Here is a 27,937-nt window from a genome sequence, read left to right as displayed (position 1 = left end):
CTGATATAATAGTGCCTCTGTAACATACAGTGTGTGTTCTGGAGCTGGGGGTGCCTAGTGGAGAGAGCTTTGAGCTTCCTTTGTTTCTTGGGTCAATGGCAGGAGCTAGGGGTTACTCTCACTGTTGGATTGTTAGCGTCTGGAAACAGGCCTTTGCTGTGACAGTGCAAAGGACCCACCTTAAGAAGGACATACCTTGACCTCCCACTGGAACACCATGGAATAAAGTGCACCTATGTGTGTTGGACATCATGTGCAGTGTCTCCATGTCACGAAAGAGTGACTGTGGTAACGGAGCTGTTGCAACTGCGCAGGTGGTACCATATCACAGACCTCTGCAAAGTTTCTGGTGTTTGCTTACAACAGGGGTAGTGAACCTTGGGGGGAATGTGACTCTCCAGGCCTCTCTAGGTGGCCCCTGGGACTCTCCCCAGGCCACATGCCCTTTCCTGCCACAAACACCCCCTCAGTCACACCCTCCTCCTCAGCCATGCCTCTCAATGGCCTTGCTTTGAGGATATTTGCCTGACAGGAATGCATCGTTGAATTCTGATAATGCCTCTTGCTTGCCTCAATGGAGGATAGTCCGGGCTGTGTGAAGAAATTAGCCTACTGTACAAAGGTAAATTTTATATGTGTTACTGCACCCACTTTTGCATCTGGCTCTGCCCACCACTGGGAGGTAGGCCTGTCAGAAGGGAATGTGGCCCCTGAGCTAAAAAAAGAAGTTCCCTGCTCCTTGCTTAGAGGAACAACAACATGCCAGTTTAGATGGATGACAAGAGCAAGCCAGCAGTAACTCACACTGAGCAAACTAGATTTAACTATTCATTAGCAAAGCAGGATCTGCACAGGAGTGTCAGGCCTAATGAGTACAGCAACTAAGGTCTTGTCCCCATGAAGCAGTTGCCGGGACTAAAGGTCCCCGCCCCCCTACAGCCGGCTATGTCTCCTCCTTTCCAGGGTTTTCCCCAAGAAATTGGAAACAGCGCCTGCATGCAGCAAACCTCTCCTCTTCCCTTTTCATGCATCTCCTGGTTCTGGGAGACAAGTGGGGAGGGGGAGCTTGTCGCAGCAGGAGAGGGAGACCCCCATGCCTCTTCACCAGCCTGCCTCATCCCTGCCTCTTGGCTTCCCTCAGCCCACTCTCCTGCTTCAGCTTCAGCTTCTGCCTCTGAGTCTGGACTGCTCTCTGCCACAGACTTTCCCACAGACCTGCTACCTCTTCTGCTTCTGACACATCCTCTTCCCAGTCTTCTCTCTCTGACCACTTATCTTCATCCCACCACCAATCCCTGGGCTCTGAGCCTTCTTTCCTTGGGGGTTCCCCAGCTGGTTTCTCCCATCATTCCTCTGTGTCTAACCAGTGCATAATAACTGAGGAGCCATCTAGATCAGGCCATGTTTTGTCCCAGCTGGGGAACACTGGTCTAATCAAGTGGGGCCTAGTCACAGAACACCAGGAACACCAAGAACACCAGGTCACATATCACTAGCACAAGCTCCAGTTTTAAGAAGCAGAGTCAGCACAAGCATAGGTCGGAGTGCAGCTAGGCAAGATCAAAAGCAAGAGTGTAAGTCCAGGTAAGCAAAGTCAGGCAAAGCCCAAAGGCAAACAAACGAGGTGGGTAGCACCATGGATAGCTCCAAGTGGCAATCAAAGCAGACTTGAATGTTTGTCCAAGAACCATCAAACTCAAGTCCCATCTACACCAAGTCATTTAAAGCACTGTAGTTTGTCAAGGGCACTGGGAATTGTAGCTCTGTGAGAGGCAAACTACAGTTCCTAGGATTTTTTTGGGGGGGGGGAAGCCATGTACTTTAAATATGTTTGGTGGAGATTTGACTTATCAATGGCTATTAGCCATGATGGCTATGCTCTGCCTCCTCAGTAAGAATACCTGAATACCACTTGCCGGGAGAGTACTCTTTTGCTTAAGTCCTGCTTTTAACTTTCCCACTGGCATCTTGTTGGCCTGAGGATCCCCACTGACCTCCCTCCAGGGAATGCGTTTTCAGAGCTTATGTGCCTTGTGCACCCATGTTCTCCCTAAACCCACTTCGGATAGTGGGCTGAACAGCTTTGTCCATGCTATCGCCCCACAGCTAGGAATCCCAAGCATTCTGTAACTCACAACACAGCAGAAGAGGCTGTCTTTTTTTGTTTCATGTGCCAATGCATCAAATCATCCCAGTGCACTTTAAGCATGAAAAAGGTTTTCTCCAGAAGGTCAAATTCACTAGTTAGTGACCGTGCAAAGCCATTGTTGAAGTCTTAAAGGCCATTTTGTGGATTTATCTGCTGTGGCTAATGGTCAGTGGTAGATCACTCCTCCCCACATGTATTTACTTAATCCTTGAAGGAAAAAACTCCAACGCTTTTACTGTCTTTCCTGGAGTTCCATTCCTTAACCATGCATTTCACAAAGTAATGCTTTCTCTGCTAGCAGTTCTATGGTTGCACTTGTCATGAAGGTAGGGTCGAGCAGGATGGATCCTGAGGGAGAAGCCCACCCTAAGTGAGGTTTTTCATCCAGGGACCAGAATTTTGGGGTGCACAAGGCAAGAATCATTTCAAAATGCCATAGTTCCAAGGGAAGGGTCATGGCTCAAGTGTTAGACTACCTGCTTAGAATGCAGAAAGCCCCTGGTTCAGTCTCTGGCATCTCCAAGGTGGGCAGGCAGAGACCCCTCTCTGAAACCCTGGGGGAGCCACTTCCAATCAGTGTAGACCCTATTGAGCTAGATGGGCTTAGTGACCTTAAGTCAGCATAAGGCTGACGGTCTGTGTTTCCAACTGGGTTGGAAATCCCTGTTTCTCTGCCAGGTCGGTTTGGCTTTAGGGCAGGGGCAGAAGGAGCACAATGGCTCTTCTGGTTCAATCTCTGCCATCTCCAGTTAAGCAAAGTTTCAGGTAGCAAATGACAAGGAAGACCCTTCCTTCCCACCGGCCAGTTTAGGCAGTACCAGCCTAGATGGGTGGATAAAACCCAGCTTCCTGTGTTCACCTGCGAAGTGGAAAAGGGCTGATCAGATCAGGGGGAGATGGGGCATGTAAATTGGCCCAGGCGTCCTTGGGGGCGGGGGCAGAGGGGCTATACTAGGCCACAAGTGGATCCCCAAAGCGTTGCTGATTCACGTGGGCTTCTCTCCCCTCCTGACATGTTCCTGCTGCTGCCTAGCAACCCAGCTGCTGTCTGCATCAAGCCAGGAGACAGACTGCGGCTGGGCCCAATCTGTGTGCCTGGCCCGGATTTCTTTCTTTTGGGGAGGGGGTGGGGAGAGGAGAAAGGGTAGATTTGGAATCTGGGGCTGCTCTCTCTTAAGGCTTTGGAAGGAGACGAAAGCCCTCAGCTCACAGAGAATTACCATGCTGTGGTAAGCTCATCAAGTCCCCGTGATCACACGGTGCTATTAATTAGAATTATTACTCCTATTAGCCACAGGGTTTTTCTTATTATTATGGGTAACACTGCAGGCACAGTCCTCAAGGTCTTGCAATATTCTCACTTGAAGCAGAGGCATTTGAATATTGCTGTCGTCCTTTATATATAAAATGAATTTTATATATAAATCTTTATTTCTTTATTTTATATATACCAAAAAGCTTCAGTGGTGGGGAACCACCAAGAGAACCCCCAAAACATCTCAGTGGAGGCGGTGCATGTTCAGAGGGTTCTGAATGCTGACTGTTAGGGGAAACAGGAGGGGAGGTGTCATGGAATGGCATTACCAGAGTGGGAGACTCTACTGCAACATTTTGTTGTGGCTTCCACTTCTATATGCTAATATTGGGTTCCTCCAGGCGACATGTATATAGAGCATTTGTCTGGATTTGCTTGCACAAAGCTTGCATGGAGGTTAGATGTTACCAACTATTTACTGAGCATTCATTCTGATTTGTTTGTGGGGAAGAGGTTTGATGACAATGCATCAAGCAACTATTCAAATGCCTTTTCTTCTACTGCATTTTCCTCATCACTTTCCTTCCTGCAAAAGGTCCAGCTTTCCAAGGGGAAACAGGTTTTGTTGCACAGGGCCATTGAATGAGCATTGATTGCTTCATCTAAATTTGCCTGGATGTGACTGAATCCCAAGATCACCGCAGTCTGGAAGTGACCAGACGTGAGAGCTCCCCCTGGAGGCATTTACGAAAGCATTCCGCCGTGCGCAGAATAATTTAAGAGTGGAGCAAAGTCCACATGCTCCTGCTGAATATATATATATATATATATATATTATTATACACACACATATAATATTATCACATAATCTTAATATAAAATCATAATATCACACAATCATAATACTCAATCACACTCATAATACGATATCACACAATGATATACATAAAATCATCACACAGTCATATCATGTAATATGATCATTAGTGAAGGAAATTGACCCCTTCCTATATCCAGCTACTCCAACAAATGTTGCTGGTGACCAGCATAAAATGGGAGATACTTCCTTTGCCTCTGCCCAAAATTCATTTTGCATTGACCAGCCTGGGTGTGCAGGGTGCGTTGATGAAGGCTATGATATTCAGTGATGCTATTATGATACGCTTGTGTATGTGATATTGTGATTGTGTGAAATTGTGATGTTGTGATTGTGTGATCGTATGACATTATGATACTGCAAATGACTGTGTGATATTATGATCGTATGATATGACTGCATTATTTATGTGATTTATGATATTATCATATGAACTTGTAAACAGGGGTGTTTGCAAGGGCATTTAGTGAGGGCGTTTGAGGTGGGGACCCAGAGTGCTGTCTAAAGGTGTACGTAGGATCAAGATACAGCAATGTTTAAATGCCTCCAGGGAAATAGGCTCCCGTTTGGAACTCTTAGTAACTTTTCTACTTCAAGTGAGAATATTGTAAGACCTAGAGGACTGTGCCTGCAGTCCTCCAAATAATAATAATAAAAACCCTGGGTTTCTCAAAAACAAGTCATGCCAGACAAATCTCATTCCTTTTTTTTAAATAGAGTTACAAGCTTGGTGGATCAGGGGAATGCTTTGGATGTAGGTTATCTTGATTTCAGTAAGGCATTTGACAAAGTCCCCCATGATATTCTTGTGGAGAAGCTGGTCAAATGTGGGCTGGATAAGGTAACTCTTATTTGTAACTGGTTGGTTGACTGAACCCGAAGAGTTCCTCATCATCCTGGGAAAAAAGTGACAAGTGGGAATCTGCAGGGGACTGTCTACCCAACCCACACTGTACCAGTGGCTGTTTGGCTATCTCTCTGCCTTCAGCTGAGTTGGTCTAGTATCCAAATGGTGGTCACAAAGGGCACAAGATAGGAGGTGTTCTGTCCAACAGACATGGCAGTGAGCATGTTTGTGAGGCTGGGAAAGGGCTTCCGCATCTCTGCCTTGTGTGCATAGAGGAGGGAAGAAAATACCTTTATCCCCAAATCTGTTGACCCCGCCATGAAAATGAGGCTTGAAGCCATGGTTGTCTAACCCCTGCTGGGTTTTTTTTGCTGTCTACTGCCCCTCTTTGAGCTTTCTAGTCAGTTCCACCCCAGTGGCATGGGGCAGAAGTCTCAGATAGTGGCTTAGGAGAATGAGCCCCACCCCCAAAACCCCACAGCATTTCTGGCTTATTACATTTTCAAGCATGTCAAGTAACGCACAATATATCATCAAGCTTTGGGGACCGCTGGGCCAAATTGCAAGCTGGAGAAATACATGGGCACCATCCCTGCTGCCCCCCATGCCAGCAATTACATGGGGAGGGGGAGTGTTTTGGGGGTTTTCAAGCCAAAGTTGTTGTTTTTTGGTGGGGGGAGATTTGGGGGAGGGTGACAGCTATAGAAGGGGCAGTTATCTCTCTCCTCCTAAATCCCCCCCCCACACACACACACCAAAAGCCAGCTCTTTACCACTGTAGATAGGTTTGGGGAAAGCCTTCTGTTGGCTACAGCAGGCCTCTGTTATTCTGGGCCATCATGCTGGGTTCAACTATATCACATCCAGCAGTTACAGTATGTTCTGTGCGCTCAGCAGAGCAGCCATGATGGATCAAGATGGGTGACACTGCAGCATGTCTATGTCTCTCTTGTACAAGCTTGTTTGGTCCTTTGTGGCTGTAGCACTTGGGACTTTTTAGTGTAGATAAAAGGCAAGTAAAAGGCAACATGATAGAAGTTCATAAAAACAAAGCATGGCATGGAGAAAGCAGACAGACAGAGAAGTGTTTCCCTCCCTCTTTCATAACACTAGAACTCACAGACATCCAGTGAAGCTGAATATTGGCAGATTCAGGACGGATCAAAGAAAGTCCTCCTTCATGCAGTACAAAGTTAAGCTATGAACTTGTTTCCCCAAGAAACAGTGATGGCCGCTAACCTGGATGGCTTCAAAAGAGAAATAGGCAAATTCATGGAGGATGAGAGGGCTATCAATGGCTACTGGCCATGATGGTTATGCCCTGCCTCCATAGTTGGAGGCAGGAATGTTTTCTAATACCAGCTCCTGGATCTGCAGAAGGGCAGAGTGCTCTTGTGCTCGGTTCCTGCTTGCCAGCTTTCCTTTGAAGCACCCGGGTGGCCTCTGAGAGGAGGAATGCTGGATGCGGTGGGTCATTGGGCTTATCCAACATCTTACAGTTGTGCACATATTTCCTGCTTCCGATAAGGTTCCAGGAGACCTTGACGTTCCAATCCGAGTTGCAGAAAACAGCCCTGTAGCCTAAACAAAGATCTGTGGCTTTTCTTACTCTCCATTCCACCGACTCTCGGATGAGTAAAAATTGAACCTGACTAGGATCCAGTGATCATTTAGGGCATTGATCAGATTTGACATGGGATGCAGTGGTGTTGATTGCAATCACTGCTGCTATTCTATTCTGTTGCAAGTCACCTGGAAATCTATGGGATCGAGTGACCAACAAGTCTAATACTAATGATATCAATAATATTAATATTTCTTACAAGCCTAACTTCAACAAGATTGAAGAGCAGTGAGGACAGCACTCTATGGGTGCCATGGAAGGCTCATATGCCCCACATTATCAACCCATGCAATACATCACCTAGTGAATCCAGAGTAAAAAAATGGCCCAGCTGCACCCATGTTATCAGAGGGCCCTGGTCAGTGTCAGCAATGAACCGGTCCAGGCCTCCCTTGCTGCCTCTCTTACACCTGAGGAGCCTCATCTCAGTGGTAGGTGATGATAACGACCACTCCTTACGTGCATTTATGCCAAGAAATGGAAAGATGGGAGAGTAAGAGCAGTTCCTCTTTACACTGCTTTTCTGGAAATAACAGCACATAATGGTTGGGTGCTTCAATGGTAGAGCATCTCCTTTGCATGCAGAAAGGCTCAGATTCAATCCCTGGCAGCTCCAGGTGTGGCTGGGAGAAAACCCTTGTCTATAAACCTGAAGTGCTGCTGCCAGTCAGGGCAGGCAGTACTGGGCTAGATGGATCAATGACTTGAATGGCTATAAGGCTTATATTCACAGCTTATATTCACAGCTAACACAGATTTGCATTGTTTTTGGCAGGCAGTTATTGGGTGACAAATTAACTGCAGCTCTTGCTGTTTTATCCTAATGCTACCAGCCATGGGGAGCAGAGCTCCAGAGACATGTGTGTAGCCTACAAAAGCAGGTTGTTTTGTGAGAATCTGAAGTAGCCTTGCAACATTGGTTTTGCCCTGGACTAAATTTGCTGTGGTGCTAAGAAGTATGAAAAGTGATGCCACAACTAAAAATACACTTTGGGGCTTAATTGCTAGGAGGAAACCCCCGTGTAGTGCAGGGCTTCCGTGCAGATGTTGTCCACTTCTTACTACAAGCTGCAAACTGCAGGTGGAAGCTGAACACATGTGAACATCTGCAAACCAACCAGAGATGCTCTTCCACACCACCAAGATGGAGCAGGCAAGCCCTGCTGGTGTCAACTTTGTATGCAGTTTGAGAGGAGTAGCTACAAAGGAATCTTAAAAATAGTGAGCAGTACGAAAACAGGTCAAACTCAAAATATGGTTATTTCATTTCTGCATGTGATAGTTGCCTACGTGTGGGGTGCTTCATGTGCCTCACAGCTTCTGCATCCAGGCTATCACACCTTGTCGAATTTGTCTGAGAAAGCTGAGAGAGCAATGCGGGTCAGTGGTTAAAGTGCTGCACCTAGGAGACTTAGGTGCAAACCTCCACTTAGCCGTGGAGTTTCAGTGGGGTGTGGAACCCTCTTCATAATCCGATGTGGGAATGTTGGGAAACGAATAGGACTGGAGAAGTTAGAAGCCCAAATTGACAGTTTTGTGACCCGAGTCCTTTAATTCTTCCTCAATCACATTTCTCCCATCTTCCTCCCCACCCACACTCCCCACCACGTTCCTCAGGATGAGCAGGGAGCTTGCAGCTGCTGAGTTAAAATTAAACTTGTGTAGATTAGCAGCTTGGCCCAACGCCCTCACCTCCCTCTGCACACCCCTCCCTGCATCTCTCTGGCATCCTCATCTAGCCTCACCCTCCTCCTCACCATCACAGCCTTCGCATCCTCTGCGGGCTGAGGATTTCCTCCCCACTCCCCAAAACAACAACAACCCACGACTGATACCTATACCAGGACTCTCGAAATAATGCAAAAGCAACCGCAGGCTAGGCTAAAAGGGATTTTCCTTTTGTGGATCACCACAAAGGAAATGGAAGGCCAGCGTAATTAACTCCAAAGTAGAGAGAGAAACACCCCCAGGGGTGGCACACTCAGAAGTGGCACAGCAGGCATTAGCTGAGGGTGCTCCCCCATTCATTCACAGGAGCCTCCTGGGTTTTCTACAGTGAGGAGGTAGACTCAGTGAGCGAGGAGCACTTCCCCTACGCTGCACCTGAGTATCTATCTCAGGTGTGGGGGAACTTTTCAGCTCTCCAGCAGGTGCCAGGGATGATGGGAGTTGCAGCTTAGCCACATCTGGAGTGCTGGAATTTTCCCCATACCTAATCTATATGGTGCTTGGTGTCTGGCAAAAGAGTGGCATTATTTGTGAGCCTAGGCCCCCTTCCTGGAGATTTCTGAATTCCTTTCCATCCCATGGGAAACCAAGAGGTTGGCTTTCTGGGGCCTCCTTGCAGCAGCAGAGCTTAGAGTTTGAATAGTGCTCTGCTGTTCCCTTTGATATACATATCCATGTCTGCTGGAGGGCTAACTCAGCCTGTCACAGCAAAAACAGCAAATGGTCTTGTGGCAGCTTCCAGCATACACAGTTTTGCAGGACTGTAATCATGAAATAGTAAATCTGTGTCATCTTTAAGGTGTGCCACAGTACTCTTTGTTGTTTTATTCACACCTGTGATATCAGGTGAAAATGCTGTTGCAATTCATTTTATTATTTATTTAAAAAATTATGTACTATCCTTCAGCAAAAATGATCACAGGGTGGTGGAGTTTTTTTTAAAGTGCTACGGAAACATCATAATCTACAGTATATTTTGGAATACTGTTTGTTTGCCTCCTTGCTGTGCATTGGGACGCTTGCAATAGTCAAATTTTGCATGATGGCTCCTGAGATCAAGGCGGAGGTTTTTGGCTTAGTTTGGATGCAATTGGATGCCAGCTTGAATAAAAATGGCTAGCTAAACCTCCCAAAGTTGCACTGATCTTAAGCACTGATTGCAAAACTGCGCTGGGATTTTTTTTTGGGGGGGGGGGCGTTTTTTATAATTCCCAAGCAACGCTGGGTATGAGGCTGGCACTAATACATAATAAACAGAAACGTTAAAGTACAGTAATCCTCATAAAATTGTATAATTAGCAACATCATAAAAATCCCCACTGCTGTTTTATGCAGCTTCTTCCTCCATGTATCCACATGGCACATTCAGGAATGTGTGTTGGTCCATGGGCTGGACTGCGAGGCGGCTGTCAAATGCACAGCTATTGCTTCTGATGAGAAATGTACCCTTCATAACAGACTTATTAGAGGCTAGGCTGCACACATGGCAGAGCTGGGGAAAGATTTAGCCAAACCTCCTTTTCCAAGGTAACAGTGGCAGAATATTTCTTCTGCAAGCAACAGAAAACCTAAAAATGGTTTCTAGGGCCTGGGTGCCTTTAAGAACTGTTGGCTGCTGCAATTCCAGTTCTCCTGCTGATTGGCTAGCGGGTGAGTGGGCAGGGAAGAGGAGGGAGCAGCCATTCAGAAATCTGCTGCATTACGTCCCTTATTTAAAGGAGAAAGAGCAGGGGGTGGCTGAAGGAACAGCCTAGCTCTCCATTGCTACTCTGCTCCCCTCCCATTCACTGTTGGCCTGGCTGCTTTCCCAAAGGTCTGTGTGACATTGCCACACCAGTTTTATCATCCCAGAGTACAGACAACAGATTGCTGGGGAATGTTCTGGGGCTGTAGGGCTGCTCTGGGACTGCCCAGGGGAAGGGCCAATTTTCCCTAAAATTCTGAGTGGTGGATTAGCACATCCTCCAGAGACACCCACTGTTAGAGGCAGACTGCCTCTCCGCACCAGCAGCTGGGAACCACAGGGAGGGAGAGTTGCTGTTGCACTCAGATTCCTGCTTGTTAGCTTCCCACAGGCATCTAGATGGTTGAACACTGTGAGCACAGGGTGTTAAACTAGGTGCCCACCCCCTTAGTCTGATCCAGAAGGGCTTTTCTTTTCTTACTTTCTCTTCTTAAGGCAGGTGGCACCTTAAAGCCTCAGCCCATCACACCGGAAGCCTCTGGCTGGCTAAGCCTGTGAGGTGTCTGTTGCATTATATGAACATTGAGGATTTGCAGTAGTATTTCGCTTTCCCTCTAAGTTGAAACCCATAAAGTTTTACAGTATCGCTTTCTACTCAAAGCATCTCTCTTGCAGCCATGTGTGTCAATTTTGGGATATAGCACAGGAAGGTAACAGGCAGAGGCATACTTAGGCTCCCTTGCACCCTTGGTGAGGTGCTATATCAGCCTCCTCCTCCCTCGTGCCCTTGACAAGGAAGGAGCTCTGCCAAGGCACCCAAAGGAGCTTGGGCATCTTGCCTGGCCACCCAGAGCAGTGGAAGAATGGCCTGAGGAGCATGCAGGTGGATGGGGGGGGGGCTCCTAGCCACTATGAGCCACAGTGGAGAGGTATGACTTTTGCACATCTGCCGCAGGCCTGCACCCTTGGTGGGGGCCAACCTAGGCTACCCTTAGGTACATCTCTGGTAACAGACCCTTCTTTGGGGGTAAGATTGTGAGCTGAGACAACTCACCTCCTTTCTGTCCTCTTTTTCCAGGTTTCATTATTTCCACCCTTTGTGATTTGGCCCCTGTTTCCAAGCACCTTAGGAATGTGATGTATTGCCCAACAATCCAGCCGGGAAGGTCAAGCAAACCCCGCCTCCTCCAACAGTATGGAAGCTGGTGGCTCTTTCCCTTGAAGCATGATATAGAAGCAGTAGCTTATGCACAAAAGGAAACTGCTACAGAAGAGGGAAGAAGTTAGCTCTGTGGTAGAGCATCTGTTTTGCATGCAAAAGGTCCAAGGTTCAGTTCCCAGCATCTCCAGGCAGGGAACTGATTCTGCTGATTGGGGCCCTGGGCTTGTGCCCCAGATTCCTGATCTGACACCACCAGTTCACCCCACCCCACCCCACCTCCACTCACCACCCTTTCCATATTCTAAATGTGGGTCTAGGTTGAGCTGGATCAGGCATAGGCAGACTCAGCCCTCCAGATGTTTTGGGACTACAACTCCCATCATTCCTGACCACTGGTCCTGTTAGCTTGGGATGATGAGAGTTGTAGTCCCAAAACATCTGGAGGGCCAAGTTTGCCTATGCCTGAGCTGGATGGAAGAGGCAGTTGGAATAAAAGCCTTGGAGTTGGTCCTAGCTAATGTCCAAAAATGGTGCCTTTTCAAAGTCTTCATGGCTTAAGAGCACAGCTATTCTATCCAAAACCCAAACAGGTTTATGGCCAAGCACAGCTAACCTAGTGAGATGCAGTGTCGCCCAGTTTGCAAAGTAGAAACATCAATAAATCACACCTTAAACCAGGGGCTTGCAGAACTTTAGCTTAGATGTTTTGGGGCTTTTTAGTTTAAACAAAAGGCAACTGAGAGGCAACATGATAGAAATGTTCAAAATTCTGCATGGCGTCGAGAAGGTGGAATAGAGAAAAGCATCTCCATCCCCATCATTTAGCCCAGACACTGAGGTCCACCTTTGAGGGTTTTCTGGTGGTTCCCTCACCAGGCCCTGTCAAATGTCAAGGTGATAAATAGCTGTGTAACCTTTAGAAGACATCTGAAGGCAGCCCTGTATTGGGAAGTTTTTAATGTTTGACAGTGTGTGTGTGTGTGTGTGTGTGTGTGTGTGTGTGTGTGTGTGTTCTGTTGGAAGCTCCCCAGAGTGTCTGGGGCAACCCAATCAGGTGAACAGGGTATAAGGAATCTGTTGTTGTTTTTATTATTATTATTATTATTAGAACTTGGGGCTATCCAGTGAAGTAGAATGTTGGAAGTTTGAAGATAGACAAAAGGAAGTCCTTCTTCACTCAGTGCATAGTTAAACTATGGAACTCTCTCCCACAGGAGGCAGTGATGGCCACCAATTTGGGTGGTTTTTATAAGAGGATGAGATAAATTGGTTCTACCTGCGCTCTCAGAGGCAGCAATGCTTCTGAATTCCAGTTGTTGCAGAGAATGTTGTTGCACTCAGGTCCTGCTTGTGTGCTTCCCATAGGCCTCTGTGAGCACAGGATGTTGGACTCGATGGGCCATTGGTCTGATCCAGCCATGGGTGTAGCCAGGATTTATTTTAGGGGGGCAAGCTTTATATGCTGGGTGGGCAAAACCAAGTTATCTGCTATGCAATTGTTCTGTTAGTTAAGTATTTATTTACTTAATTTAGGAGAGACAGCTGCCCCCCTGGCTACGCCCATGGATCCAGCTGGCTCTTCTTACAGTCTTAAAAGTTAATCACACAGATCTCAGCTTTTGTGGGGCCAGCTTCCGACATTATGGAATGGTGATTTGCTTCTTTCCCACTCACACCTACTAAGCGAGAAGAGGATTGGAGAAGAAATACAAGCAGGTGGGCTGAAAATGGGTGGTGTTTTTCTGGTAGGTGGGGGAAGAATATGCAGGGAGGTCTGTGCTGAGTATAGAAATGCCACCTTTTTTACTACTAGCAGGCCTAGTTTTTTTTGGGGGGGGGCAGCTAAGCCCATAGATGCAACCTCCGGAGGGAACCGTGTTGCTAACCCTGGGCAAAAGGGTAGTTAAGGCTTGCAAGTCTGAATGGAGGAATGAACACTGTGTCCTGGCATAGGAGATCAGAATGCAATAGGGCAGGCCTAGGGATGTCGGAGCTTTATATTGTTGAAGGGGGTGGGGGAGGGTGGAGTGCCCTCTCTTAGTCCCAGGACTAGTTCTCTGCACAGATTTGTTTGTTCCATTAAATATTCTATATGTGACCACTGCGTAGATCAGACCACTGGATAGATGTTAGAGCATGGTGCTGATAACATCAAGGGCACAGGTTCGATCCTTGTACGGGACAGCTGCATATTCCTGCATTGCAGGGGGCTGGACTAGAAATGATCCTCAGGTTCCCATCCAACGCTGTGATTCTATGTATCCCACCTTTCCTGCAAGGAGCCCAAGGCAAAGTAATAGTTCCCTTCCTCCATTTTGTCCCACAACAATCCTGGAAGGCAGGTCAGACTGGTCCAGGTTCACCCAGCGAGCTGTCCCTGGGCTTCTGGTTTGACTGATCCCTGCCTTGCATTGCAGCCCCGTAAACCCACTGGGAACCCGAGGTCCTAATATGCTTAAGAACCCAGCTTGGTGCAGGGGGTTAGAATTCCCTATGAAGACCTGAGAAGTCAGATTCCCTCCCCCGGAGCAGTGACGGCAGAGCTGGCTGGGTGGCCTTGAGGCAGTAGCCTTATCTCAGACTGACGTACCTCACAAGGCTGTAGTGAAGATAAAACGCGTGCGGGGGTTGGTTGGAGAAGCGAGAAATGTCAAGCTAAGGGAAACCTCGGCGGGCTGCCTCTGTGCCTTTAAGGACCCCCCCATTAACATTCTCGGCGCTGCCGCGGTCCCGTGCTCTCATTGGCTGCGGCGCGCAGAACAGGGAGGCTGGCGAGCCAGGGATGCGCTCGCCTCCTTCCTTTCCCGTCTAGGGACCGAACGCAGCATCAGCACCGTCCTCAGCATCCTCGCCATCCTACGGCCCGGGTGAAGCCGCCGCTGCCTCGCAGCAGCGCCTGCCTTGGCGCCTGACCTCGCCTGGGGAGTAACGGGGCTTGCTTTGCCTGGGCGACCGATCCACGCAGCAGCGGCAGACGACACGCAAGGGGAGGCTGCCGCTGCCGCTTCAGTAAAACCTCTCCTTTTTATTCCTCCGGCTTGGCAGGGGCTGAAGGGCTGGGCGATGCGGCGATGCCGCCGCGATGATGCGCTGACGACGCTGCGCCTTCGGAACTAACCGGGGTGTGTGCGCTCGCTGCTTGCCCTCCCCCCGCGCCGCGAGGAGGAAGAGGAGGCGGAGGGGAGACGGTGGTGGCGGTGGTGGTGGGGGGCTCTCCCCCCATCCTCCCCATTGTTTCTGGGTTGCTGCGCGTAGGCAGGCTCGGCTGGACGGCGACGCCAAGATGCACAAGCACCACCACTGCTGCCGGTGCCCGGAATGCTACGAGGTGACGAGGATGGCGGCTCTCCGGCGCATGGAGCCCCCCAGCTACGGCGAGTGGCAGCAGCAGGAGCAGCAGTACGCGGGCGGGTATGGGGGCTACGGCTCGCAGACCCTGCCCTCGCAGGCAGGGGGCGCCACCCCCACAGCCCGCGGCAAGGGCAAGCTCATCCCCACCTCCCGCTGCGACAACGCGCCCCCTGCGCCCCCGAAGCAGGGCCCGGCCAAAAGCTGCGGAGGAGGTGGAGGTGGGACCCCCAAGATGAACGGAGGCAGCCCCGGCTGGTGGCCCGAGTGTACCTGCTCGAACCGCGACTGGTATGAACAGGTGGGTGACTCTTCGGAAGAGGAGAAAAAGGCAGGCAAGGCGCTAGTCCGGAGAATGGCATCCCTGCCAGGCGGAAGGGGGCTTTTCTTTTGGGCACATGGCTTACCCACGGCGCCAGGGTTTGTGCTACCCTTACTAGCGTGCCTGGGAGGGCACCCGCACACCCAATCAGCTGCGGGCACCTCTTTGCCCCAGTGCTCCATGTCTATCTCCTTCTTATATAACCCAGCTGAGGCTCTTGCCCTCTTTCCCATCTCCCGGCTCCTTCTCCAAGGACCTGGAAGACACCCCCTCCCTTATTTGCCTCCTGCACCGGCAGCCACCCCCACCCCGCGCACACCCCAGCCTGCTGAGAAAATGGATGGAGCCCGCATGCTTTGCGAGGCAATAAAATGGAGGCTGGGTTTGTCCACCACCTTTCCTGAGCCTGCCACGTTCTCCCGGCTGTCATCACCACCTCCCACTCGAGGTCGTCTGGCTTCTGCCAGCCTCTGAGCGGGGGTCAGAATGTGCCAGGGCGGGTGAGCAGGTGAGCCAGGCAGATGCACTCCGATGACCCATCCGCCCCCGCTGTATTCTTCATCCCAAACCCACGCATCCACCTTGGCAACGGAGACCCTGCTTTGCCTAATCCCATTTCTCCATGTTTTCTCCTGGCGTTTGTACCCTCAATGTGCCCCATTGCCATAGGTCTAAGTGCCTGGAGGACCACACTGGGGGAATGTGGTGTGTGTGTGTGTGTGTGTGTGTGTGTGTGTCGGGGGGGTGCCTTCTGCCTCCCCCTCTCCCGTTTGGCTGTCAGATGGATTTCAGGAAGTGCAAGCATCCCTCCCAAGATGGCAGTGATAAGATGCGCGCGGGTGGGGTGGGTGGGATAGAGAGAGAATGAGAACAGCTCTTCTGCTGATACTGCTGTCCAACCGAGCAGTGCTGGTCAAAGAACGCTGCCAGGAAAAGAAAGAAAGAAAGAAAGAAAGAAAGAAAGAAAGAAAGAAAGAAAGAGCCAGATCTGATTGCCTAAAGAAACGTGCCCCCCCCCCAGCCATCCATCAGGCAGAGCGAGGGCTGGCCCTGGTCGTGCACGCTGCATGCACAGTACGCGACGCGAGGATGTGCGCTGCGCCTGAGCATGTGCTGGACCGGAGCAGGCAGAATTGCTCACTGGGGTGTAGTGCGTGTAGGCAGTGCGCTCTGCTAAGCTGCCTCAGACAAGGAAGGAGCGAGCGCCAAGCATCTCTCTCCCTCTTTCTCCTCCTCTGCCGCGCCAGGCTGACAGTCAGTGGGGAGCAGAGCCCGGGGGCGGCTGCTGGTTGGTATTACCTGTAATTGCTTGCCAAGCATCAGAGAGAGAGAGAGAGAGAGAATGTGCGCGCGTGTTTGGGGAAGGGGTGTCGCTCCCTCTTAGGCAAAAAGGGAAGGTGGAGCTTTGCCCATCACTGCCCCCTTTCTGACACACGTGCTCAGAAGCGTGTGTGTGTGTGTGTGTGTGTGCGCGCGCGCGCGCGCAGGCGTGCATGCGCGGGCAGAAGGCTATTTCCAGGCTATGATGATGGTGGTGATGCTGATGATATGTGCTTGCCCTCCGCCTGCTGGGAGCCTCTGACACAGAGCCAGAACCTCCACAAGTTCCTTTCTGCCCCGCTCAAAAGTCAAGCGTATGCGATGCTCCCAAACACCGCCGCCTCCTCCTCTGCAGCTATGCAGCCTTCCCACCCGCTCTCAGAAGGGGGGTGGGGGTGGACAACACACCTCTGAGCACCGACTCCCCTCATCGACCCGGTTATCACCCAGGGCTCTCCTTTTCTGGCCTGTAGTTTGCAGCGGAGCAGCAGAGGCATGTGAGCGAAATCTCTCGCATATGCGAGCTCTAAAAGCGCAGCGTGGCGGTCCTGAGGCCTACCTCTCGGGCTCCTCCTGTGCCCCACTGGAGTTGATGTCAGCAAGCCTTATTCATCTATCAACCCTGTAATGTGGGGTCGGGCAGGGAAGAAGAGGTCTTTCATCTTCTGCAGTGTTACTTTTAAACATGCCCTCCCTTCTCTATCCATAGGAATATTCCCTCCCTCCCTTATCCTTAGGGAAATTCTGCAGTCGGGCATGCCAGGTTCTGCAAGCAGAATTAAGTTACGTAAAAAGCTGCCTTATGCGGAGTTAGACCATTAGTTCATCCAGTTCAGGATTGTCTACTCTGACTGGCAGTGACTCTCCAAGGTTTCAGGCTGGGGACATAAGAAGCACTACCTGGAGACTGAGGATTGAACCCGGGGGGGGGGGGGATTCTGCATGCAGAGCAGATGCTCTACCACTGAGCTATTTACAGAAGTGATTCCAATGGGAAGAGAGCATGGCCTTATCACAGAGCTGTCGCCACTGCACTTTCAGCCCCATCCAGCTCTGTGGGAGGAGGGGGGCAGGTTGCTGCTGCTAGGGAGTGGACAGGCACTTTGCCACTGTTGGCAAGCCAACCTGGAGGGGGGCACAGGTGATGTGACAGAAAGGGGAAGCAGACCCAAAAGAAAGCTGCTTGTGTGTGTGCATCTATGTTTGTCCTGGAATGTATGCGAGTCCAAGGCATTTGTAATGGCTTAATTAGGTATCTGTGCTTGATATCAATTAGCTCACCCCCCCCACCCATTAATGTGTGCGCATAGGTTTGTGCATGGGGTCCTAAATATGGGGCAACCAGAGAAGGTTGGCAGTGAATGACAACTGTTAGGATCCCTGCCTGCTGCTTGGATCCCAGGAGGTGGGGTGGGGTGGGGTGTCAGAGCACCAGGTGGAGATGAAACTGCTTTTGCCTCCCACCTCCTCCAATGTGGGTCCCTTTCTGAAATGCTGCTTTCAGCCAGAAGATGTTGGCCCAGAAGTTCTGACATTTTTACCCACCTAAGGAGACAACTCAAATATGTTCATGATGCTACAGTATATTGTACCTCCATCCTCAGAAGCAGTATACCTTATGAATACCATTTTCCTGGGGAGCAACAGCAGTAGAAAGCTATTGCCCTACTTGTGGGCCTCCCACCCTTAAGCACCTCAATAGGGACAAGTCCCTCTTGCTCAGCCCTTTAACACCTAAGGTGCATATTTTTAGAATCCCATCTTATTCCTGTGATTGTTCTGAATGATTTTTAATGTTGCATTTTAAATCATTGTCACCCATCTCGGTTAGCTCAGTTGGTTAGATCGTGGTGCTGATAACTCCAAGGTCACAGGTTTGAGCCCCGTATGGGTGCATATTCCTGCATTGCAGTGGATTGGACTAGATGATCCATGGGGCCCCTTCCAACTCTATGATTCACACAATTTATTCTTGTGATTGCAATTTGTTTTGAATGGTTTTCAATGTTGCATTTTAACTTGTTGTGACCCGCCCTGGGAATTTGGGGTGAAGGGTGGGTAAATAATGGTGATGGTGGTGATGATGATGGCAGCTTTGTCTACAATGATTGACACCAGTTCTACCTGGAGGTTGAACCTGGGACCTTCTGCATGCAAAGCAGGTGTTCTGTCACTGAGCTAGGACTCTTCCCCTGAAAAACAAAGCAAGATTCCACTCTGCATGGTTCTGAAAAAAGGGTTGATTTAAACGGGCATAGGAAGCTGCTACTGAGCCAGACCCTTGATCCATCTAGCTCCATATTGTCTACACGGACTGGCAGTGGCTCTCCAGGGTTTCAGGCAAGGGTTTCCTTTCAGCTCTACCTGGAAATGCCAGGGATTGAAACTGGGGCCTTCTGCATGAAAAGCAGGTGCTCAGACACAATGTTGGTCTGGATTGGTCTAATCAAGGGGGGCTCTTCTTATGGTGGAAGTTAGACTATGCCTGCGCTAATTGTAACACACACTGATTTTTTTCTACCGTGGATGAAATAGTCTCATGTCCTTGTATCAAAACCAGGCAGCCAAAATGTGAAAAAGCTGAATTGGCTAGCAGCTGATCCTTAAGACTCTGGAGGGGGCAGACCTTGACCTCGACTTGTGGACATGGAGCACAGGACACTGCCTTAAACTGAATCAAGCTATACCTAGCCTAGTGTTTTCTACACTGACTGGCAGCAACTCTCCAGGGTTTCAGACAGGCAAGATTTCCAGAAGGGACACCAGGAGCCTTGAAGATGCCCATCAACAACTAGCATCTAAACAGGAGACCTGGTTGCTGTTCTCCCCATTGTGACAAGGCACATTTATTTATTTTGGGTTTTTTTATGAATTTGCATCTATGTATAGATGAGGAACATAGGAAGCTGTCCTATACAGACCCAGACTGTCAGCCCAGCCAGCTCAGCATTGTCTATGCTAGACTGGCAGCAGCCCTCCAAAGTTTCAAGGAAGGGGTATTCCCAGCTCTGACTGGAGAGGCTGGGGATTGAACTTGGGGTCTTCTGGATACCAAGCAGGTGCTCTGCTGCTGAGCTATGGCCCAGTGCATCTGAGAGGAACATAGGGAAGCTGCCTTGTGCTGTCAGACATTTGGTCCTCCTAGACCAGCTATTGTCTATGCTTGATTGGCAGTGGCTCTGGGGGGGGGGTTGGGGGGGAGGGACACGGACATCCCAGCCCAACCTGGGGATGCCAGGGAATTAACTTGGGATTTTCTGCATGCAAAGCAACTGCTCTGCCACTGAGCTGCAGCCCTCCGTGTGTGTGGGTGGGTGTGGGTGGGTGTGTAGGCAATATCTAGGTTATAAAGTTTGATTTCCAAGGGGGGGGTGGCGTGGAGAAGAGCCCCCCCCCATTCTTCTGGTTCCAGTTGTTTAGCTGATGCTCCAGCTGCGAAGTTCTTCAGGGGCAAGAAAGCGAAGAGGAGCCTTGGGTTGGGGGTGTCTCAGGGCATCTGAAAGCGACCGGCCTCTGAGGTTGCCTGAGGCAAAAGGAGTGGGTGGCGAAGTTAGGAATGTGACTTCAAAAAAGAAAAGAAATTTGGGGCGGGTGGAGGCGGCATTGGGGGACAGGAGAGGTGGCAAGGGGGTTCCTGGGGTATTAGAGACGGATGCGCCAGTGTGGGGGGGCAGCCATGGGCAGCCAAGGGCGGCAGGGCTCATTTCCATAGGAAGGTAACTGTGGGGAGGTGGGCGGGGTGGGAGAATGTGAAATTATGGGGACGGAGAAGCGCTGGAGGTGGGGAGGTTGGCAGGGGGAGGTTGCTATGGCTACTCCTGTTCTATTCGGGAGAGGAATTGAGTTTCATCCTGGCTCTGGGAGGCGGAGGCGGAGGAGGGAAGGGAGTTCTCACAGGAGGATGTGGGAAGGAGGGAGCGCGAGGCGGGAAGGCGAATGGAGAAAGCAGCAGAGCCTGGAGGTGGCGAGAGGTGGGGGGGAGAAAGCCCGAGTTTCCCGGCTGGCGTGAGCGAAAGCCACGCGTTGGGCAGGGGGCGGTGCAGGACGCCAGGCTGCTTTGGCGGCGGCACGGCGCGGGGGCAGGGGGCAGGGGGCGGAGCAAGAAGCCCCGCAGCAGCCTGGGCGGAGTGGGAGCGAGACCTCTTTCTCTGGTGCTGTCCAGCTTGCCTTGTGCCAGGCAGGGCGTCTGCCACGATGAGTTGGTTCTGGCAGTCACCATGACGGAGGGTGGAAAAGCCCCCACAGCCTCTCCCGGCAAGCTATTTTTAGCGATGGTGGTTCGTTGAGCAGTGACAAAGGAATGTCGGCCCTGGGCCGCCCCTCCTCGCAGGCTTTTAAGCGCGTGCCTTGTGTCATCTTCGAACTCCTGATCGTGCCCCGGCCACGGGCCCCTTGCTGTCTAGGTCGTCTGCTTTGCTCCCCATAAGAGGCAGCGGTGGTCACCAGCTTGGATGACTTTTGGAGAAGGGGAGAGGATGGCCACCAACCTGGGCTTCTGTGTTCTCCTTTCAGGCTTGGAGGCAGAAAATGCTTCTGAATACCAGTTGCTGGAAACCCCAAAAGAGGAGAGCGCTCTTGCTGTCAGGCCCTGTTTGCAGGCTTCTTCTCCCTGGCATCAGAGGTGTATTGGCAAGCTATGGGGCACTTCCTACCTGTAGGGTGCCACTGCACAGTTACTTGTGCTAAGTCGGCAGGGCATAGGAGGAGTATTTGGGGGGGTGCAAGTGCTTCTTGCAGCCTTTGCACCCCCTGCTTCAACCATTCTCTTCTCTACCTGAGACAGAGATGGCAAACGTCTGTAGCTCTCCACGTGTTCCTGGAGATGAACTACCATAAGTTCCATAAGCAAGAATGGCCAAGGGTCAGGAAGGAAAGTGGAAATCCAGCAGTTTCTGGAGAGATACAGGTTTCCTAGCCAGGCTAAGACAGTCCCCACCTGCCTAACAGCAGCAGGTGTGGCTCTGTAGCTCCACCTCTTCGCTCCATGACACACCTGCTGTTCCATTTCTGTGATCACATAAAATATAACTTGCCCAGATTCTTACATGGAGGGATGCCACTACACCCCTCCCCTGAATCCTCACTTTAGCCCATTCCAGCCTTAGCTGTGGAAATTGACCAAGGCCAGCCCAGTCATCACCATCATCTTCTTCATGAACTTCAATAATAATGTCTGCCCTTGTTTTGTGGAATAGTAGAGTGCTCTTGTGCTCAGGTCCAGCTTGTGGGCTCCCCACAGACATCTGGTTGGCCACTGAAAGATGATGCTAAACCAGGGGTCAGCAACCTTTTTCTGTCGTGGGCCGGTCCACTGTCCCTCAGACCATGTGGTGGACAGGGGTGGGGGGATGAACGAATTCCTATGCCCCACAAATAACCCAGAGATGCATTTTAAATAAAAACTCACATTCCACTCATGTAAAAACACGCTGATTCCTGGACCGTCTGTGGGCCAGATTGAGAAGGCTATTGGACCACATCCGGCCCCTTGGCCTTAGTTTGGCTACCCCTGTGCTAGACTAAAAACAACTACTAAACTAATCCAGCAGGCTCTTATCTTTTAAACAGGAAACAACCAAAGATGTATTTGTTTCAGTGGGATTTCCCATCTGCATGAATGGGTCTCTGCCACGCGTGTCTGTTTTGTTTCCGTCTTGTTTTGCTATTAAAGGTATCTGTCGGTTTTGAACTCATAAAATCATTAATCGCTTTCTACACAACCGTCTTAAGATGTACGGTAAATGTAGCAAACAGAGAGAGTTTAAAACACTAAAAAAGCAGATGCTGTTCATATTGTTATTTCATTCATGAATCACTTCCCATGAGAGATCTCATAGCGATTTGCGGTATAATAACATAGATAAAACAGTCATCGATAAAAACAGTTAAAGCAATTACTTGCATAATAGCAATTTTTAAAAGAATTTAAAACAACAACAGGACATACAGACGTAAAATCAATTTGAACTCAAAGCAGATGCTGGCAACTAGGATAAAGATTTTTGAAGGCTTGTTGAAAGAGAGGCATCTTTAGCCAAAAAGACAAAAGAGATGGTGGCGCCTGTCTAACATGCAGCAGCAGTGAGTTCCAAAAGGTATGTGTCACCACCCTAAAGACTTGATTCTGACACTGTGCAAAATTGATTTCCTTTTAAAAAAAATATTTTTTATTAAATTTTCAGATTGTAACAACAAATTTTCCACAAATCTTAATTGAACAATTTATATATCCATATTTCTCCCCTCTTTGGCTTCCCCCGTATTTCCGTATTGATTTATTAAACAAATTCTATACCCTGCTGGTTTTACCTCTTATATAGTTGAGAAAGTTTAGTCAAAACCTCCCAATAAGTCCAAATCTTTATACTGTCTTTTTATATAGTTTATAAATGGTTCCGACTCCTTTTAGAAATCGATGTTGTCTCTCTCATGTATCCGCTCTGTCAGCTTAGCCAATTCTGCGTAGTCCATAAGCTTGGCTTGCCATTCTTCCTTTGTTGGCATTTTCTCTTTTTTCCATACGTGTGCTAGTAAAATTCTTGCTGCTGTTGTCTTATATCATGATCTAAAATTCCGAGCAGGAAAGATTCTGTTTTTTGAACAAAGGTTTTTTTAAACATTTTTTTCTAATTCATTATATATCATTTCCCAATATTCTTTAACCTTCTTGCATTCCCACCATACATGAAAAAAGTACCATCTTTGATGGAAGTGGGGAATGATTTTTATAACGGTATAAAGGCAATTTACTCAGAGCAAAGAGCGAAATTGATCGTAAATAATGTACTTACAGAAGAAGTGAAGATAAAGAAAGGTACAAGACAGGGATGTCCTCTCTCGCCACTGTTATTTATAACGGTTCTGGAGGTCCTTTTGAGTTCAATTAGACGAAATGAATTAATAAAAGGGGTGACAGTAGGTCAAAATGAATATAAAGTTAAAGCCTTTGCCGATGACCTGGTAATAACGATAGAAGACCCTGTAAATAGTTTAAATGAGGTCTTAAAGGAGATTGACCAATTCGGTAAGGTGGTCGGGTTTATATTAAATAAGAGGAAAACCAAAGTAATGGTTAAGAATATGGATCAGAGTTTAATAGAAGAAATGCAAAGACAAACAGAGATTGAGGTGGCTAAGAAGGTAAAATATTTGGGAATATGGTTAACCCCAAAAAATATTGACTTATTTCAAAATAACTACATACCGATGTGGAATGGAATTAAAAAAGATTTTGAAGTTTGGGGCAGGATGAAACTTTCCTTCTGGGGTAGAATTTCAATGATCAAAATGAGTGTGCTTCCAAAGATGTTATTTTTGTTTCAAATGATTCCTATAATTAAGGGGACAAAGACCTTCAGAGAGTGGCAAAGAATGATTTCAAGATATATCTGGCAGGGCAAAAAGCCAAGAATACAATTTAAGTTACTAGGATGCAAAGGAAAGAGGTGGTTTTGCCCTGCCAGACCTGAAACTATATTATGAAGCGTCTTGTCTCTGTTGGCTAAGGGATTGGATAAAATTAAAAAACAATAAGTTGTTAGATCTTGAAGGTTTCGATAACAGATTTGGATGGCATGCCTATTTATGGCTGGAGAAGAAGAAAAGTCACAAAGGTTTTGAGAATCATATTTTCAGGAGCTCTTTAATAGAAATATGGGACAGGTACAAAAACATATTGGAGCCTAAAGTCCCACACTGGTTGTCCCCATTAGAGGTTATGAGCGTAAAGAAAATAAATATGAGAGGGAATTGGATTACTTATGGAGACTTGGTAATTAAAGAGGGGGAGAAATGGAAAATGAAGCCATATGAACAAGTTAAAGATTATGTATATGATTGGTTGCATTATCTGCAGATAAATGAAATGTTTAAAAAGGATTTCAAAGGGAGGGGATATATAGAAAAAGAGTCGAAATTTCAAACAGAGATAATAAATAACGATTTTAAGACAATGTCAAAAATGTATAAAATGTTACTGGAATGGCAAACAAAGGACGAAGAGATTAAGTCGGTTATGATACATTGGGCCAAAGATTTTGGTTATAATATACAATTGGCGGATTGGGAAAAAGTATGGAATGAAAATATGAAATTTACTGCTTGTACGGCGTTAAAGGAAAATATTATGAAAATGGTATATAGATGGTACATCACACCGGTTAAGTTAGCAAAAGTGTTTAAAACATGTAATAAGTGCTGGAAATGTAAAGAAAAAGAAGGATCATTCTTTCATATGTGGTGGGAATGTAAGAAGGTAAAGGGTTTCTGGGAAATGATATATAACGAGTTGAAAAAGATGTTTAAATATACATTTGTAAAGAAACCAGAAGCCTTTTTGTTAGGAATAACAGGAAGAGAGATTAATAGAAGTGATTACAAACTTTTTCAATATGCAGTAACTGCGGCAAGAATTTTAATGGCCCAAAAATGGAAACAAGAGGAACTACCGACTCTGGAAGAGTGGAGAATGAAACTTATGGACTATGCAGAATTGGATAAAATGACTGGGTAAATTAGATACCAAAAGGATCACAAGTTCATTGAGGACTGGGGAAAGTTTACGAATTATCTGAAAAACATATGTGATGTACAGACAACGCTAGTCAGTTTTAAAGAGGCTTTGTGATGTCAAAGGGTATTGTTAAAAGAAAGAAAGATGAAAGGACATTATTAACTGGCAATATATTATAATGGAAATGTGTAACAAATATAAAATATGGATGATTGATGGAGGAGCTGGTGGAAGTCCAAAAATTGGAAATTTGAGAACATGGTGTTGACTAATTTGTAAAAGAAAATTTAATAAAAATTTAATTAAAAAGAAAAATAAAAATAAAAAAGTACCATCTTTCTTTTTGCATCTCCAACGTATCTTAGATCCTGTTTTGTACATTTTTGCAATTTTTTTCGGTGTGATATACCATCTATATATCATTTTCAAATAATTTTCTCTTAATAATATACAATATGTAAACTTTAAATTTGTTTTCCATAATCTTTCCCATTCCTCCAACTGTGTATTATGCCCAACATCCTGAGCTCATTTTATTTGTGCCAATTTTACCATCTCATCTAAAGTCTCTCCATATAGCAAAATATTATATGCTTTCTTCAATAACTTTTTGTTTCCCTCCACAATTTCCTTTTGGAAGTTTGAAATAGTATAAGTAAACCCTCTTTTGTTATCTTCTTAAAACTGCTCATTAATTTGTCTGTGATGCAACCAACTTTGTAAAGTATCTTTCAAGTTTTCATAACTTTTAAATTTCAAACCTTTCTCTTCTTCTTCTAACAAATCTCTACGTGTTGGCCATATCTTACTCGGACGAAGCCCCAGGAGTTGCCATTTCCTCCGCAAAGCAACCGGAAGCCTCCAAAATTGATTTCCTAATGGGATGCTATCTTCCGGCTGCCCTCTCCTGAAAGAGCCATTAGGCAACTGCCTCAAGCAGCAGATGTTGGGGAGGTGGCACAAGGTGTTTGGGGACAGAGCTGTTTGTGCCATATTGGCCTTCCCTAGACCCCCTCCCCAAAGCTTACACGCTGCTTTCAGGTACAGTGCAGGATGATGCCCCATCATCACCATTGCTGAACAAAGGCTCAACTGCAAGCATCCTGTATGTGGAATGAGACAGGGTGCTGTAGTTATCACACACACACACACACACACACACACACACACAAATTGATTTTAAGGTTAGCATTGATAGAATAATAAAAGAAAACCAAAAACTAATTAACCAAACGTAATTAAAAAAATAAATAAATGGTGAGGAGCAGAAGGGGATAGAACAGGTCAGAACAATACATTTTGTAGGGAATTAAACTGAGCTTAATTAATTATAAGGAGACACTTATTATGCCAGAATTGGATAAAGAGGGTCCAGGACTTCTTCTTTTCCAGCTGGAACTCACTGGAGCTCAGCTCCAGCACCTCTCGGGTAGGCGAATTGCCATTCTAAGAGAACAAGGGAAAAGATAATGGTGTTTTTCTAGAAAATAGCACTGACAGGGTCTATTATTTCAGCAAAGCTATTGTACATAGTTTTGTTGTTTTATGTCTGCTTTATCCCACACTCGAAGGATTTTCGCTTTTCTAGAACCAGTCTCTCTCTCTCTATATATATATATATATATCTCAGATGTCAATAACGTCTCTGTCAGTTGAAGACCGGCTTTTATTACTTCAGGCCAGAGCATTCCAACATTAATTGTTTCAGAACCCTTGGGCAGGACTGCATCTTGCCTTTTGCTTCAGACAGCAAAACGTCTTGGGCCATCTCTGGATCCAATGCTCTAGAAACAGACACACCTTGGAATGAGGCAAGTCCCTTCCATGGACTGTCAAAAACCCGCTGGCAGTGTTGCTATGGCTCATATCACCCAGGTTCCTCTTCCTCTCCGTTGGCCATAGGCGCCCCATCCTTGGAGAGCATCTTGCAGGAGGTAGTGATGGCCAGCAGTTTGGGTAGCTTTAAAAGAGAATTAGACAAATTCATGCAGGAGGAGGAGGAGGCTATCACAGGTACTAAACACAATGGCTATTTCTGCCACCACTGTCAGAGGCAGTATGCCTGTGAACACCAGTTGCTAGGAATCACATCTGGGAAGAACTTTGCTGCACTCCAGTCCTGCTTGTGAGCTTCCCATTGGCACCTGCTGGACAGTATTCATTTGGTCTGGCAGATCTCTTCTTATTGACAGCTCTTCAAAACCTCAAGAATCAGGCTTCAGAATACCTGGACAGGGTTGGGGCTTTGAAAAGATATGGGTTTTTTGTTGTTGTTTTTAAATCACACTTGTGGTGTGTTCTAGAAAAGTTTATGTTGCATTTGTAATATTCACCAGATCCACAAGAGGCAGAGCAATAGCAAATTGTTGATTTTTAACAGCTGAGGGGGGGCTTGAGGCTGATATTTGAGTTGGTGTCATGGGCTGGTTGGATGCAGAGGAATAGTGGGAGGAACCAGCTGGGGAACAACAAAGGCAAGAAGGCTCAGAGCCCAGGGAGTGGTGTTGGGAAGACAATAAGTGGTAAGAGGAAGAAGACAGGGAAGATGAGGTGTTGGAAGCTGAAGAGGTAACAGGGTTTAGTGAGCAGGGAGAGTCTGTGCCAGAGAGAAGTGCAGAATCAGAGGCAGAAGTGGAGGCTGAAGAGGAGGGGGACCAAGAAGCAGAGATGAGTTAAGCTGGTGAAGAGACACAGGTGTCCCCCTCTCCTACGATGATGAGCTCCATCTTGTTTTCCAGAACCAGAAGAGACAGGAAAAGAGTGGCGGGAGAGGTTGGCTTCACGCACACAGGTGCCATTTCTGATTGCTTAGGGAAAGCCCTGAAGAGGAGAGGATTTAGACAGCTGGGAAGGATTTAGGAAGCAGGGACTTTCAGTCTGAGCAACTGATTTTCCTAGAGGAAGATCACCAGGAATGAGCTGCTCTGCTCATTAACTAAGTCTGTGGAGATCATGTTTTTGCTAATAAAGAGCTATCTCCATCTTTGTACTGTGTGATTACTGACCAGCACTCTCTTGTGACAGTTGGTAACCTAAGGGAAGTTGATCGTGTCAGGGGCAGGACTGAACCCAGATCTTCAATTTCCAAAACTATCTCCATCCACAGACC

At 47.7% G+C, this 27,937-nt stretch overlaps 1 protein-coding gene across 7 annotated transcripts in view; it reads left to right on the top strand.

Annotated features, from left to right (window-relative positions):
* DLG3 (discs large MAGUK scaffold protein 3) overlaps positions 1-27,937 on the top strand; it is a 115,497-nt gene that overhangs the window by 18,373 nt on the left and 69,187 nt on the right. The window contains exon 1 of one of the 7 annotated variants that reach the window (XM_081846735.1): positions 14,101-14,975. The exons of 5 other annotated variants lie outside the window; for them this stretch is intronic. In XM_081846735.1, coding sequence (XP_081702861.1) covers positions 14,610-14,975 — 366 coding nt within the window. In that variant the 5' untranslated portion in view covers positions 14,101-14,609. Of the gene's footprint in view, positions 1-14,100; positions 14,976-27,937 lie in introns of those variants that run through there. One more of the 7 variants, XM_081846737.1, reaches the window with a different exon arrangement.

This window comes from Podarcis erhardii (assembly GCF_964252035.2).
Source record: "Podarcis erhardii genome assembly, chromosome: Z".
Lineage (NCBI taxonomy): Eukaryota > Metazoa > Chordata > Lepidosauria > Squamata > Lacertidae > Podarcis > Podarcis erhardii.
The sequence above is the reverse complement of the archived record's forward strand: the minus strand, read 5'-3'. Positions and strand labels throughout refer to the sequence as shown.